The following is a 16,877-nucleotide window of genomic DNA, read 5'->3' on the forward strand; positions in this document are numbered from 1 at the left end:
TTGGGTATTTTCCAGCTATAGGTATGGCGTGGTATGGATTGTCTATAGTTTGATTATAGAATGAGTTTTTATCAGCATGATCTAGAATGAAGAAATTCTGCTTTGTCTAAAGATTAAAACTAAAACATCTTGTTCATACTGTGGTATGAACTTCTGACACTGGTATTCACTAGCCCATTAGTATAAAAAGTCTGCGTTAGGAGCAGCTCTTGGGAATCTTTTTCCTCCTGTCTTTTGACATTCTAAATAAAGAAAGGGAGGATAACCTCTTTTACTCTGAGTATTGTCTACTGGGTGCAACAGATTTTGTCAAATGATGAGGGTCCACAAATACACGTTAAATATCTGTCCTCTACAGACACAGCCCTGCTCTTAGATACTACCTTCACAGGAGAAATCAGACATTCTGGACCAAATCACAAATTACATGACTTATTCCAGGTTAGTAGAGAGCTGTCAGATAGTAACCATCCTGCGTAGAGGTTGCACTAGTGACCTAAATGAAAAATCCAGAAGGGCTCTGGGCAGACATCCATGTGGATGTGAGAGTGGGCTGTGGAACCTTGCAGAAATACTATTTGCTCTGCTTGATTTCTAACAGCTGATTTCCCACTTTCATCATGCCCAGCTCCCTGACTAGTTAGACAACTGGAGAGTCTAACTGGGGATTGCACAAATTCTACCTGTTGAAGAAATAACATTCTCTGATAATGATAAGTGATACAAATTCCGACTGGAATTCTTAGAAAGGCATAAACAATAGAAAGAGCAACTGTATATGAAAATAAGGAAATGGCAGGCTAGGGAAATGGAATTGAATTATTTTAAAGACCATGGATATGATAATTTTCCAGTTATGGCATAGCAGAAAGCCATTCAATGATTTAGGGAAAACTGTTATGAATATGTATACAGCTTATATGTAAATATCTTTTGATAACTTGATTATTTTCAGGTATGATATATACGACATTAGATAATAGTGAAGCTTTATGTCTCTTAAATCATTCTGAAGGCTGGATCCATCATAACACAATATCCTAATAATAGCTAACTGATGAGAGAGACACAGATTAAGAAAAGTCACAGTCAGGTAGAAATTTCAAACAGAATAGGAAGAAAATAGATTTTATCACAGACTTTGGGTGTAATGCTACTTACAATGATAAAAGATAAACAGAAGTCAAAATAGGATGAAAGAAATTTGGCAAAAATAGTCATCAAAGATTAACGCTAAAGTGAAATGGACTGACCATCACATTATATAATTGTTACCATGTCATGCAGTGAAAGGAATCATGATCAATCTTCTATTTATAAAGAGAGCTAAACTTATTCTCAAAGAAAAATATTGACTAGGCTTACAGTGAAGATCAACAGTTGTGATAACTAATTTTCAGTTTTATCTTTTAATCCTATAATCTTCTCAAGGCAAATAAATGTTTCTATAAGATAGAAATAACACAATTAAAAATATTAAATAAAAATATGCAATAAAATATGTAAATGCTACTTTTAAGTACTATTATACCTGTCTGAACCTATATTGAAACATTAAAGAAATGTTCTTTTTAAAACACTAGATTGCCTCTGAGAGATTAAGAATTCATAAATTTATAATGGTAACCAAATGAAAAAAAATAGAGTAAACTTTCTAGATGAAAATATGACTTTCCTAACTAAAGGCTAAAAAACAAGGGAAATGTAATGTGCATTACATTCTTATTGTGCAGAATGTGTTTATATCTAATCTAATGCTTGCATACATTATTCCAATGCTGTGAGAACAGAGTAACAATTGTAATGCTGCTCTGAATCAAAATAACAGAATCTGTCAGTTGACATGTTGTAGTGTTTGCACTTTCATTATTGCTCATAGAATAATTGTATACTTCTTTTTACTGTTATTTTGTGGCAGTTTATCTCTTTAAAAATGCTACCCAAACTATCATCTGCAGGAATCTGAAAGTCATAAACAGTCACTAAGTTTCAGTAGACGTTTTCAATATACCCATACATATGTTTATGCATTATCTGTTTTGATAAAATGTGATTCTTACATGCCTAGTCTGTTATTTCACCACAATTTGCATTGTTATAATAAGTTATTGATTGATTTTCAGTTTAAGGGACTAAGGTAGTATTCAGTAATGACGGAGTGCTACAAGTTTATTGCAAGTGCCCAAGGTTCACTCACCCCAAGCAATTTAGTCAATAACCAATTTTTATACTTCTATCTCCTTCAAAATTCCAAACCAATAATCCCTGTGTGTGTGTTTTTTTTAATTATTTCAGTATCAGACTAACATTTCCCATGGAAATCAATATGGGTGCGATCTATTAGCCAAAAATCTGCAGTACTGCAATGCAAACATATTAAAAATATTGATCTTGCAAAGCTACTGATGTTTTGATTGACTCTAATGTTTGTAAGCAGCAATAACAGAATTTCAATGACTGAAACAAACTTTTGATTAAAATTATAGATTTTCTTGGGGGGGGATTTGCTATTTTACTGGTTCAAAGCTTACCACATGGCTTACTTGCCTGCCATAAATGAATGTGGTGGGATATACTTATCCAATTCCTTATTTGTAAATATTTTAGTCTATCATAGCTTACACATCTTTATGTACTTTGAACTTCCCTGACATTTCAATTCCACTTCTTATTATGTCGTATACTGTGGTGGAATTTCAGACTGAGAATGGCAGGAATTGAGATCTCTAATCCTTCTTTTACCATTATGCAACCTTTGGGAAGGCATTTAACTCTCAGTTTAAATTCCCCAAATGTAAAATGGAATTAACCTTGCGAATCAATGAACATTCTTATTATTTTTTAGATCAATGGACAACAAAGACCATAATTTATACATATAAAAGATTATTTGACCCAAAGATGCATCCTTTGCAGAAAGCACAGGATTTTGCAGCCATTTAGTGATAACATAGCAATGCTCTTATTTTATATACAAAGATACTGAGGCCCCAAAAAGTTCAGTGATAAGGCCATTCCTGACCACCCCATTTAAAGCATACCTGTGCACCCCCATCTGCACTCTCTCACCCTTTAACCTACTTTATTTTTATCCTGACACCACTACCTGAAACATTTTATTTTTTTTTATTTTTATTTTTATTTTTTTTTTAATTTTTGGGACAGAGAGAGACAGAGCATGAACAGGGGAGGGGCAGAGAGAGAGGGAGACACAGAATCGGAACCAGGCTCCAGGCTCTGAGCCATCAGCCCAGAGCCCGACGCGGGGCTCGAACTCACGGACCGCGAGATCGTGACCTGGCTGAAGTCGGACGCTTAACCGACTGCGCCACCCAGGCGCCCCAACCTGAAACATTTTAAATGCATTACAACACACACACACACACACACACACACACACACACACACACACACACACATTATGTATAACATTCTATAGAATATAGCAGAGTATATGTATATAAATACACACATATATACATACACACACACACACATATAATCTGCTACCTATTATCTATTTTCTCTTCTAAAAGTTAAGCTTGATGCAATAGGAATATTGTTTACCCTTATCACTGCCAAATCTCTAGCATCTAGAATAGTAGGGCATATAGGAGGACTCAGTAAATATTTTCTGAATGAGGGAAGGAACGAGTCAGAACTGCTAGTGGAATGAGGTTGGGTTGGGTAGGAGTGGAGTAGGGGGAAGACTTCATTCTATCAACTTTCAATCCAGTGGCACTCTAAGGTTTCCTTCTTAATATGCTTCTTTTATTTCTTGGGATTCCCAGATGTAAGCATCAAACGGTATCTGGATCCATATCTATTGTACATGTTTTTGCCAAAGTTCAAGGATATTTTCAAGTTTATTTTAACCTTTTCATTATTTAATTATTAATCCTTCCCCTGAATTTTTTTCACCATTTGTTTACTCTACCTTCCACTATGTTAAAATTGGAATAAATCCCCTGCATTTTTATTTGCAACATTTCACTGGAATAAAGAAAAAATATTAATAATTTAAGCAAAAACTAGAAATTAAAAATTACCCATTTATTAGCTGCTTGTTTCATTTTCATTCTAATCACTCCCATAGAGTTCTTCAGGGGAAGCACCAAGGACAAGCTTGCAAATGTGCAGGGACTTTAGCATCCTTACAAATTTGATTAGCTTCCACCCTCCAAATTATCCGAAATATACACAATAGATTTGTAAATACACAATGCTACTAAGGAACAAGTCCACTGGCCCTCTTCCTTGAGGCTGCTGCCACCACAAGTCTTCAGGAACCTCCTCTGCAGCTGCTGTTCTCTGGTGGGTGTAGGGGAAACAGTGCGGGTCACAACTATCAGATCTGGGCTAGAATTCCAACTTTCTCAACTTATAAACTGTGTGAACTTTGGTTTCTTCATCTGTAAGAAATACCTAACACTCACTACAAAGATGTACCACGAGGGGTAAACGAGACGACACACAGAAAGTGAGTGGCACACAGCAGGTATGCAAACAAAGTTAGTTTTCTTCTTCCCTTCACACATCAGTTAAACAAAAACCAGCTAGCAGTCCTTCCTATACCTTACTACTTTTTTTTTTCTTTAAGACTCTCACTTCTGTACATTGGCTCACAGGACTGGAATTTGTGTATAAGGACCACAGTGCAGAAACTAAATCTGAAAAAGTGATATTTATGTGGGACCACAAATTGGTTTTTGGATACCAATAAGGGGTAGATGGAAGGTAAAACCATTTCAAAGAACTGACCAAGGGGATCAAATAGTCAAAAGAAATACTTTGCTGGCTGGAGAAGATACTCTGTACAAGTACTAGAAGCCTCAGGGTAGAAGCTGATGTCACATTCTGAGCAGGGTAATAGCATTACACTCTTCCACTTGCCCTTACCTCTGGCTATGCCATCTCGGTAAGTAGTCAGTGCCCTACTATTCCCACCTGCCTCCATCCATTCCTAGAAATCACCTTCTGCAGCATAAGCATTTGCCCTTGATACATCCTTGAAAACAGCTCTCTATCAGCACTGCAGTGGATTATCTGTTGAAACCCCTGAGGTCTATCAGTAGCTTTAAGGTTATAATGCTGGTGAGCTCTGGATGAGATCTCCTAGGGCTATCCAAGGCCCAGAAGCAATAAACTGAGCTATTCCTCCACTTTTAGGAGCATCTGATTATACTGACGCCCACAAAATAGCTTTAAGGAAGGTGCAGGACCCCTGCTAAGGGACATGCATATAGTTGAAGATTAACAAAGTATTAAAGAGAAGGATGAGTTTTCTCAAAGGTCTGTTTTTATTGCTAAAAAACGACAAGTTCTGTAAGTATGAGATGATGGGAAAAGCCAGTATGCAAAAGGGATTATTTCTGCCCAAGTAAGCAGTGTGACTTGCAGTGCGACCTAACAAACCGAGCATTACCGATTCTCTGCCACTTAGCACTGCTATTATGTTGACTCTGCAGCCGAAAGCCCGACAGAAAAATACTCCTGATTCAGTCACACACCATCCAATGTGTCATGGTGCCCCAGGAAGTGTGTCCCTTTGCTTTCAGGCACTGCTAGGGCTACTGGATCTTCACATTTTGGGGCTCACATACCACTTTGGAAATATGACAAAAGCTAGGATTCTCCTCTCCATAACTCCGATTCAGCACAGAACTTCAAAGGGTTATGGAATTCCCTGCAGCTCTTCCATGGATCCCCAAGTCAGAGGTATTTCAGGGTAATCCTTCTGAGTCGGAAAATACCAAGATGCTCTCTCTCCTCACAGCATTGCAGGTACATAGTATGAAGACATTTGCTTGTGGGTGAAGAGGGCAAGGAGAGGAGGCAGTCAAGTCTTAAAAAGAAAGTGTTGTTTTTCTTCAAGTTAGAAAATATTCAGATGAAGGAAAAAGACCATTCAAATGCCAGGACTTGGATGAATGCAACATAAGCTGAATGCGTGCAAGCCAGAGATTTGGCTTAATACCAAGTATAAAATATTCCAGCTCCATGGGGAAGCTAACCCTAGGCCAAAACCTCAAAACATATATGTGGACCGTTTAGTTTTTTAAAAGGTCCAATATTTTAGTTTCTCAAGAAATTCTCAAACTTCTCAGAAATTTCAGTAATGCAACCATTTGAAATATAGAAGGCTAGCAGTTGCTGAGAAATATTCTGGCATGGATTCTAATGGAGATGTGTTGATTTTTTTTTTTCTGGGACACACTAGGAAATTTAAAACAGTTACTGAGCACTAAGAAGACACTACTGTAATTTAAAACTTTTTTTTTTAATTTAAAACTATTTTAAAGTATATCTGATTAAGGTCTGAAACTTCCAGATATAAGTTATGCTTCTAAACTGAAAGGTAAAGCATCTGTCCTCTTTAACTGAAGACAAACTTTAGGGAAAAAAATATTTCAAAAGCTACAACTCTAGTTACACCCCTACTGCCATCCACACATTTTTCAATTACACAACTGTTGGTCAGAGAGCACAGAATAAAAGCCCTCCAGCGAATACTCAAGTAAGCTGGTAGAGGAATGCTTACTAATGTCAAAAGAGAGACCTCAACCCAAATTACTCTGTAATTGACATTATTGCTCAATTTTGGGGGGGGGGGATTTTGGAAGTACTCACTTTATAAGGTTCTCTTCCTCACAGACTGGCCTTAAAAGTCTACGTTAAAAAAATATGGCCAGAAAAACAGTTTGGCAATTCTTCAAAAAGTTAAAAACATACAATTACTACATGACCCAGCAGTTCTCCTAGGTATACAGTCAAGAGGATTGAAAACAGGTGTTCAAACAAAAACTTGTACATGATTATTCATTTCAGCATTATTCATAATGACTAAAAAGTAGAAACAAATCAAATGTCCATTAATCAACGAACGGATAGACAAAATGTGGTATACTTATACAACAGAATATTAATGGGCAATAAGAAGGAATGAAGAAGTGATACATGCTACAACATGGGTGAACCTTGAAAACATCATGCTAAATGCACAAAGCCAGACATGAGAAGCTACTTACTGTATGGTTCTACTTATATGAAATGTCCAGGAGCGCCTGGGTGGCTCAGTCGGTTAAGCCCACGACTTCCGCTCAGGTCATGATCTCACAGTTCGTGAGTTCGAGCCCCACCGTATGGATCTGTACTGACAGCTTGGATCCTGGAGCCTGCTTTGGATTCTGTGTCTCCCTCTCTCTCTGCCCCTTCCCTGCTCATGCTCTGTCTTTCTCTCTCAAAAATAAATAAACATTAAAAAAAAAAAAAAAAAAAAAAAAGAAATGTCCAGAATAGGCAACTCTGTAGACACAAAAGCAGAATAGTGCTTGCGAGGGGCTGGGTGGTGGAGGAAAGGCAAAATTGACAGTGATTGTTAGTGGGTATGGTGTTTCCTTTTGGAGTGATGAATATTTTCTACAATTAGACAGTGGTGATAGTTGCACAAAATTGTGAATGTACTGTAAGTCACTGAACTGTAGACTTTAAAATGGTTACAATGGTGGATTTTATGTTATGTGAATTTTACCTCAACTTAACAATGTGGATAGAATGGTTTTTCATTTTTTTACAATTCTGGTGAAGATATTAGTGAAATTCCCACTGAAACTAAAAGTTAGAAATTACCATAGGTACTTTTTTTAAACTCATAAAATTTCTAGGTCTGTTTGATTAGGCTGTGCCTCACTGAAGTGGAAAAGTAATCATCTGGATAGTTAAATATATTATCATAGGTATATTTTTATAATTCTGGCAAAACAAGATAAGAACAAATGGGGGAATAAACTGACTTTGCCCAAAACTTGAATGGAAGCTAGGCAAGTCTGCTTTGTTTCAGATTTGTTTAGATAAGTGAACAAAATCTTACCAAAATGTAGAGATTTAAGAGTCAAAAAATAAACCACTTATTGTTTTTTATTTACCTTTCTTGATGGGCAGAAGCAGTTTTTCTTTTTTTCTTCTGCCACAGGTACAATGCAAGATCTACTTGCTAAGATTTGAGAAGTTTGAGATGAAGTAACTGTATCAAATATTCATAAAGTATCTAATTACATATCTATCTATACTGCAATTGCTATGTTAAATTCAATTTTTAAATAGATTTTATATTTTATTTCATGTTTTTAATTTAAAAATTCGTTAACTTTTAGCACTTATTCTTTTTAATTTTTTTTTTTTTTTTTAGAGTTTATTTATTATTGAGAGACAGAGAGACACAAAGAGCGTGAGCAGGAGAGGGGCAGAGAGAGGGGAAGACACAGAATCTGAAGTAGTCTCCAGGCTCTGAGCTGTCAGCACAGAGCCCGACGCAGGGCTTGAACTCACAAACTGTGAGATCATGACCTGAGCCAAAGTCGGTCGCCTAACCAACTGAGCCGCCCAGGTGTCCCAGCATTTATTCTTTTTTCATATAAGCATTTAGGAGTATAAATTTCTTCATTTAGTAATCTACTATACCAAAAAGTTTCTGTATTTTCATTATGGTTCAATTCTAAGTATTTGCTATATTGATTCTTTAATCTTTAAGTTATTTGGAGAACTTTTTCTTTAGCCTTTCTTCCACTCTTCTATTCCCTCCCCAACTTTGTTAAAAAAAATTAAATGCATGAGGTGCAATAGCACAATGTCTACATTCTTCCTCTAGATTCAATAATTGTTAATATTTTGCCACATGTGCTTCATTACTTTTATATATATTATTTTCCTGAACCGTTTGAGAGTTAGTTGCAAACAAAATAATTTATTTAACAACTGCCCCTTAAGTATTCGTGTTTTCTGTCAAAGTTATAAGAGTTGTATTGGGATATATTATTCACTATAGTCCTCAACCTTCCTAACAGTTAAAAGTTAGAAAATGCATTATAAGAATTACTTGGGCTTTTATGTAAAATTTCTCACTATTCTATAAGCATTATCAGGGAAATAAGCCTTCCACTTCTTTGATATGGTAACATTCTAATTTCTGACTTTGAGAGATTTTTCTCTCTTAAATGATTCTCTGCATCTTCCAATTCCAATCTTCCCCTTTTTTCAAGCTTCATCTTCCAAAGACCCACCACACATATTCATACATCCATTCTGTTAGCCTTGGAATACGTAGGCCTTGCTGTGTGTAATCCTTATCTGGGTACTTACTTTAGGCTCTAATATAAGTTTCAGTTGCATGACACACTGCCTCAATGAGATCATAAGCTCCTTTAGGATAGGGTTCAGGCTTTTTTAACCCCGTGGTCAGTGGATGCTAAAATTCTTCCTCAACTTACCTGCAATCTTCATAGCATGATACTTGTTGAAGGAATGTAAGTGAATTGAAGATTATCTACATTTACTTTTATTGTGTTATATATGTGATAATGTGCTATAAACTCATACAAATTAACATTATAGTCTGGTTGACAATTTATCTTTGTTTCATTGGATTGACCTCATATTCTCCAAATGAAAGCATTTTCATGCCGAAAGGAGTTCTTACAGATTGTCTAATCTCAGATATTATAATTTTTGAAGTAAAGAGATCTATAGAAGTTAAATGATTGACCTAACATTGTAACACTTTAATGGAATCAAATGAGTTAATACATCTAAAGTGCTTAGACCAGGGCCTGGTTGGCAGAGGAAAGGCTTAAGGAATATTATTAACCACAGAATCAAGAGTTTTGGATGACTAGTTCAGGGCATTTTCCACTAAAACACATTACCTCAGAATTCTACAGTAAAATAATGAAGACAACCATTTGGGGATCCTATTATGCATTATTTTGTGAGCAAGGGATATATGCTAAGAAGCCAGGCAGAGGTTGTTGTCAGAACAGGCGCTGACTATTCTTCCTAATGCGAGCTCACCAACTGGCTGCCCGTGGGCCTGATTTGGCTGGTAGCTATTTTTTTAGCCTGTAAAATAGCTTAAAAAAAATTTTTTTTATTTTATAACCAAGTTAGTTAGCATATAGTGCAACAATGATTTCAGGAGTAGAAATGTATAATTGTTTTAAAGCTTAAGTTAGTTTCAATGCTTAAAACTAAAGAGATTTCAAGTAAATATACAGATCTCTGGCTTCTCTGAGAAAACTGGAAAATCTGACAACACAGGGCTTGCATTCCTGCATGTCACCGATCACCTGGTGTTTGAATTTGTAACTCCTGTTCTTTAGCTAAGGCCTTGACTATGATTAATGCATAGAATGATAACTTTGAATCACGTAATAAGAACTACATTAGTCAGGAAATACTAAGCAGTATTTGCTTGCTACACGTAATGGCTACCTATGCCTAGGTAGTTTTTTCCTACAGCAGGGAAATGAATTGTTATAATAAGGATAAAAACAAAGGTGATTGTTTTTAAGGGGTTAATTATAATTTAACCAGAAAATTCATCTGAAGAGAAGAGCTCAACTCTCTGGACTTCACTTACCCAAAATGCCACTGTATTTTTCTTTCATGGGAGATGCTGGTCCAATAACCTTGATTCATGTGTTAAATAAAAACAAATGACACAATTATATTTGGAACCATTTTTCTTCCCTAATGTAAACATAGCCCTTAAGACCTGAGACTATTTTAGTTAGCCTGCTTTTGACCGGAACTAAGCAGCTATAAGAAAAAAAAAATTAAAAATAAAAATAGGTTACAACACATTAAATATCCTCTCTCTGCCACCTTACACTTTTTGGTGCTAAAACATATGCTCTGCCACCTGCAGATAAAAGTCACACACTGAGAGTGTATATTCTGACAAGAATTACTAGTTTCAAGCATGCCTAGTGATTTTGGACAGTAGCACTTAAGAAACCTTCAATCTGGCAGTTTTATCACTGCACATTTTCTAAACCATTCCTACAGTCTAAAGTTGTACAAGTGTTGGGATCTGACCTTTGGGAGAAAACAAAATAAAATGAAACAGAAAGGATCCCAGGGTAGTATTTTGATTCAACTTGCTCTATCTTTCTTATTTATTTATTTATTTATTTATTTATTTATTTATTTATCTATCTATCTATCTATCTTATCTATCTATTTATTTATTTTTGGTCTAATACACATCTCTTCTTCTTCTTCTTCTTTTTTTTTTTTGTCATTTATTTTGCACCTCAATGACAAGATTATTATACTTTCTGACAGGGAATAACTCTACTGAAAGCCCAGGACAACTTCCATTCCTAGGCATACTGGGAAAACTTGTCATAGGAGTTAAAAATTATTGTTGCTACAACGATATTTATGTTCTTATTTTTATACTTCCTTTATCTGTGCTTTACTTTTCTATTTTACTTTATTCTATATTTATGTATTGACTGTTTGATCTTGTTGCAAAAAGAGTTGGGGGCTTACAAAGAAGAACCCAGGCAGGACTTCCAGGGATGGTAGGTGAAGAGTTGGCAAACTGTCCCGACTACGATACAACTATAAAAGCCAAAAGAGTTGTCAGGTACAACTGTTTCAGCACTCTAGAGATCAATCAAAGGCAAACAACAAAATGAAACGTGTTTATTCGTGCGAAACTGCTGAACTACAGGTAGGAACAGTGACAGTCTGTGGTGGGCAGCTCGGAAGGAAGGCACAGCTGTGTTGCCAGGGTGAGACTGGCTGTGAAAACCGGCAGCTTCACTGCTAGAGGGCCTGACTTTGATTTGGAGTACGAGAAAAGCCCCTGTGCAATGGTATTATCTGCAAATAAAGCAAACTCGGTGGGAAATTCACCACCAAAGCCCATGGCCCCACCACACTTCAGCTGTGATCTCACTTGGGGTGGGCAACAGACTGGTGGACTAGTTTGATAGGAAGATCACGGAAGTGAGAGCGCCACTGAGAGACTCAGATGAACCCCCGGCATATCCCTACTGTCTGGAAGGCTGAGTGCCAGCACAGAAGTCCCAGGAAAGCCTAGTAGAAAATAAAAGCCTAGGGAAGACTTGAAAACTGCATGAGCTTTGAATATACTCTGCAACTCACACACAGATCCATCCATAGAGCCTTACTGGTGTGGGATGATTGAGCAAAAACTCTGACCATTAAACTATGCAGCAGAGGGGTGATCTCTAGGAAGCAAGCCTAACATAAAACAAAAATAAGAAACCAGATTATCAGCATGTACGTACTGAAGGACAGATAGATTCTACAGATTAAATTCAGGCAAGTTTCTACAAATAAAACAAGACAGAAACAAATGAAAAAACAAAAAAATAACACCAACAACAATCCTTAAAAAAAAAAATCCAGTTTTTCTTACCATTCCTATTCAACATAGTATAAGAGGTTTCAGCCAGTGTAGTAAAGCAAGAAAAGAAATTAATGCCATGAATATTGGAAAGGAAGATGTAAAGTGTCTTTATTCATAGATGATAAGCTCCTGTATTAGAAAACCCAAAAGATTCTACCAAAAAAAAAAAATCTAGAACTAATAAACAAGTTTTATCTAGGTTGAAAAATACAAAATCAATAAGCAAAAATCAAAGTTAATATTTTATACTAAAAATAAACAATTTGAAGATGACATTAAGAATTCCACTCAAAATATCCTCAAAAAGAATAAATTTAACAAAAGAAATGTAAGAAAACCAGAAAAAAAATTGCTGAGAGAATTTACAGATGATCCAAATAAAGAACAACACTGTAATTTCAAAATTTATGATAAAGCTACAGTATTCAAACCAGCGTGGTACTAGTGTAAAAAACAGACATATAGATCAATGGACGAGAACATAAAGTCCATTAATAAACGCTTACTTCATGCTCAGTTGATTTCTAAGAAAGGTACAAGGCAATTCAGCGGGGAAAGGGACAGTGTTTTCAACAAGTGCTGTGGGGAAAACTGGATATCCATATGCCAGAAAAGGACCTTAGATCCTTACCACACACCATATACAAAAATGAACTCAAAGTGAGTCATACCTAAATGTAAGAGGAAAAACTGTAAAACTTCCACAACAAAACATAGTAGATAATGTTTGTGATCTTACATTTGGCAAAGATTTCTTAGATATGATGCCAAAAATATAACTCATAAAAAATCATAAATTAAAGTTCCTCAAATTTTGAACTCATAAAAACTTCTGCTCTTCAAAAGATAGCATAGAGAAAACAACAACGACAACAACAAGCCACAGCCTGGGATAAAATATTCGTACATCACAAATATCATAAGGGACTTGTATCTAGAATATATAAAGAACCCTTTCAACTCAATAATAAGACAAATACCAGATTAAAAAAATACAGACATTTCATCAAAGAAGATATATGTATGACTAATAAACACATCAAAGGACATTTAATATCAAGTAGTCATTAGGGAAATACAAATTTAAATATCACAAACCTACTAGAATGGCTATAATAAAAAAGACTGATATGTCAGCATTCCTGTGGATGTGGAAAAACTGGAACTCTTATGCTTTGCTGGTATGAGTGTAAAATGCTGTTGCCACTTTGAGAAATAGTTTTCCAGTTCCTTAAAAGCTACACATAAACTTACCACATGACCTAATACTTCCACTCCTAAGTATATACTTAACATAAATGAAAACAGGTCTGGACTGATTCAAATTTGAATGTTCATAGCAGCATTAAACATAATAGCTCCAAATTAAAATAATTCAAAGATCCATCAACTGGTAAATGGATAAACACAATGCAGAATATCTACACAATGGAATACTATTCAACAACAAAAAGGAATGAACTACTGGTACGTGCTAGAACGTGTTTGAATCTCACAAACGTTGTAAGCAGAAGAAGCCAGACAGAAAAGACCACATACTCTTTGATTCTACTTCTATGATATACAGAGACAGTAGATCATTGGTGGTCTGGGGCTGTGGGTGGAAATAGCAAATGGGCACACAGAAACTTTTGGGGTGATGGAAATATTCTAAAATTGGATTGCGGTGATGGCTGCACAACTGTAAATTAGCTAGAAAATATTCAGTTGTACATATACAATGAAATTATTTTATAGTATGTAAATTCTACTGCACTAATGATATTTAAAAAAATTAAACACAACATAAAATTGTATGAAAACACAAAAACATTTGAAGACGTCAAGGCAAAAGCAAAAATGGACAAGAAAATAATGAATGCATGTGATTAGTCCTATGGAGTTGCTACAGATGTGATGCAAATTTAGCTTCAACCTTCCAAATGGTGAAAGCTAGAAGGCTATGTCAGTGGTTCCCAGACTTGGGGAACAATTGGGAGCTACCTGGGGATCTTTGAAAAAGGCTGATGCCTGGCTCCCACCCTAGACACTGTGACCACACTGTGATAGGAAAGAGGCCTTGGCTCAAGTAATGCTCTGTGGAGCAAAGTTTGGGAACCACTGGAATCACATACTGTAAGATTTTCATTGACATAAGATGAAAAGAAATAATTGCTTGGTGGAAAAATGGAATTTGGGGAAAGATTTCTCCTATGGGTCCTCCTAAGAGAAGACTTCATAAAATGTAGTAAATTAGTGTCTCTAAATCAGCCACCTCTTGGCCCACAATGGGTCCTGAATGGGTCACAGGGGTGCAGAGACAGTGCTGCTTCAGTCCTCAGGATAGCAGAGGGGACCAGGGGCAGCTGGAGCCACTGTGCCTGAGGCCTCCATCCTTGAGAAGTCTTCTCCGTCCACACCAGAATACTCAACAAGTATTATATTTTTGTAGCATGTGCCGTAAAATAAAAGGCATGTCATCTAAAAGATACCTATGGCAGCAGTAATGGGGATGTTTATATATTAGTTTCTTTCAACAAGCTGATTATAAAACAGAGAAAATGATTCAGTTAAAACATTTTTCCATTGTATATATAAACCACATCTTCCTGGGGGAGGGGAAGGGGAAAAAATTACAGAGAAGGAAGGAGGCAAACCATAAGAGATTCTTAAATACTGAGAACAAACTGAGGGTTGATGGGGGGAGGGGAGTGGGGAAAGTGGGTGATGGACATTGAGGAGGGGGCCTATTGGGATGAGCACTGGATTTTGTATGGAAACCAATCTGACAATATATTATATATATTTAAAAAAAACCATTTTTGTCAGGGGCCCAAAACATTCAGTTATCTGCTGTCTGGCTTCATTTATCCCATAGTATTATATGTGGCTACAAAACTTACTGAACTCTTCCTTTTGGGTGGCTCTTAAGTTAATGAATTTAAGTTATTTGTTAATGAGACCATGCCATTTATTTATTTACCACGAGGCCAAGTTTACCCAAAAAGAGCTGGTCATGTGGCCCAATGGGTGCTAACCAGGGCCTCAGAAACTGTGAAAGGCCCATGATGCTCTCCTCTCCAAGTCCACTTCTTTACATGTAGTTTTTTTGTTTTTTTTTTTTAAGTTTATTTATTTTTTGGGGGGACAGAGAGAGACAGAGCATGAACGGGGGAGGGGCAGAGAGAGAGGGAGACACAGAATCGGAAGCAGGCTCCAGGCTCTGAGCCATCAGCCCAGAGCCTGACGCGGGGCTCAAACTCACGGACCGCGAGATCGTGACCTGGCTGAAGTCGGACGCTTAACCGACTGCGCCACCCAGGCGCCCCTACATGTAGTTTTTAAGCTTACTGTAAACACAACATGAACTATACTGTTTAATATAAGCATGTGGCATATTCATGTTATTTATGAAGAACTGACCTTAGATTAAAAAAAAAAATAGTTCATCTTTAGTCCAAACCTTCCCCTCCCACTCCATTTTAATTCCACACAGAGTGACTGATTATAATGTGTGTCACTGGGGAGCATTAAGATTCTACCCTTCAGAATTTTTTCGAGGGATGAAATTTCAGGTAAAATTGCTGGTATAGAGTTCAAGAATATGGGGTATGGCTTATGGCTCCATATACTCTCCTGGTCACCTGCATTTCCTGTGCAGGAGGATATTTCTAGTAGACTTTTCCCAGCAAATAAGACTTTCAGGAGATAGCCCTGATAAGTACATTAGTCAATCTTTATGGTCCTCTACCCCATTAGTCACATCACTACCCTAGAGTTACACCAATGACAGACAGTAAAATCATCTTACATGTTAATTTCCCATATGACACATCAGATGCTTACATCAAGAGCTATTGTTTTAAATCAAAAAGTTAGGTTCTTGACCATGTAACCACAATATTCCACTTAACTATAAAGAAATTCCATTATTCCCCTAATGAATTTTTACTATTTATAAAAAAGCGAACCGAGAGGATTTTACTCTACTTATATGAATATTGCAACCACCTTTGTTTACTTTGAAAATGAAAGAATGAGAGTATAGGAATATACTTGTATTACTAAATATATATGTATAACCAAAAGAGGATTTCAGAGAAAAGGACAAACGTGAGGACAGCCAAAAGTTAAACGTAGTACACCAATGTTCAGCACTTACAGATAAAACTTAAGCAAAAACTGTACCTTAAAAATTTTTTTAAAGCACCCTTAAATCTCTTTATTAACTTAAAATTTATCACGAATACATAACTGCATTCTGCTGCAATCCCCTTAAGTCATCTTGTTAAATTTTGTCACAACATGTGTTACTGTAGTTCTACACTTTTACCTTTGCACTTTGTAGTGGGTAGCAGAGCAACATAATTAACCACTGCTAGGTAGTGTTTACGTTAGTTCTCAAAAGGTTAAGAAGCTGATTATAGCTAAAATCAGCTTTGCCTGAGGCTTCAGGGGCTCTGTGTAATCAAATTAGACAAGCAGGGCACAGTGTCACCTAACACAAACCAGTGGTACTTTCTTCTTTGCTCTGACCCCTTTCCCCCTTTTTATTAGGGGAACAACTCATGCTTTGTGCATTTTCCAGATAATTTAAAAAGACTTGTTTCTAATAAATTTGGCATGCAATCTCATAAGATGTCCACCTGTTTATAAGTAATGAGAACAAGTAGGGCAA

General features: G+C 36.4%; 1 protein-coding gene across 7 annotated transcripts in view; it reads right to left on the reverse strand.

Annotated features, from left to right (window-relative positions):
- Positions 1-16,877, reverse strand: part of FAM172A (family with sequence similarity 172 member A) — a 436,993-nt gene that overhangs the window by 81,151 nt on the left and 338,965 nt on the right. Inside the window, exon 11 of one of the 7 annotated variants that reach the window (XM_030324752.1) lies at positions 10,415-10,463. The exons of the other annotated variants lie outside the window; for them this stretch is intronic. Within the exon in view, the coding sequence (XP_030180612.1) occupies positions 10,415-10,463 (49 nt within the window). The remainder of the gene's footprint in view (positions 1-10,414; positions 10,464-16,877) is intronic. 7 annotated transcript variants of the gene reach the window in all.

The sequence above is a fragment of the Lynx canadensis genome, chromosome A1 (genome assembly GCF_007474595.2).
Source record: "Lynx canadensis isolate LIC74 chromosome A1, mLynCan4.pri.v2, whole genome shotgun sequence".
Classification (NCBI taxonomy): domain Eukaryota; kingdom Metazoa; phylum Chordata; class Mammalia; order Carnivora; family Felidae; genus Lynx; species Lynx canadensis.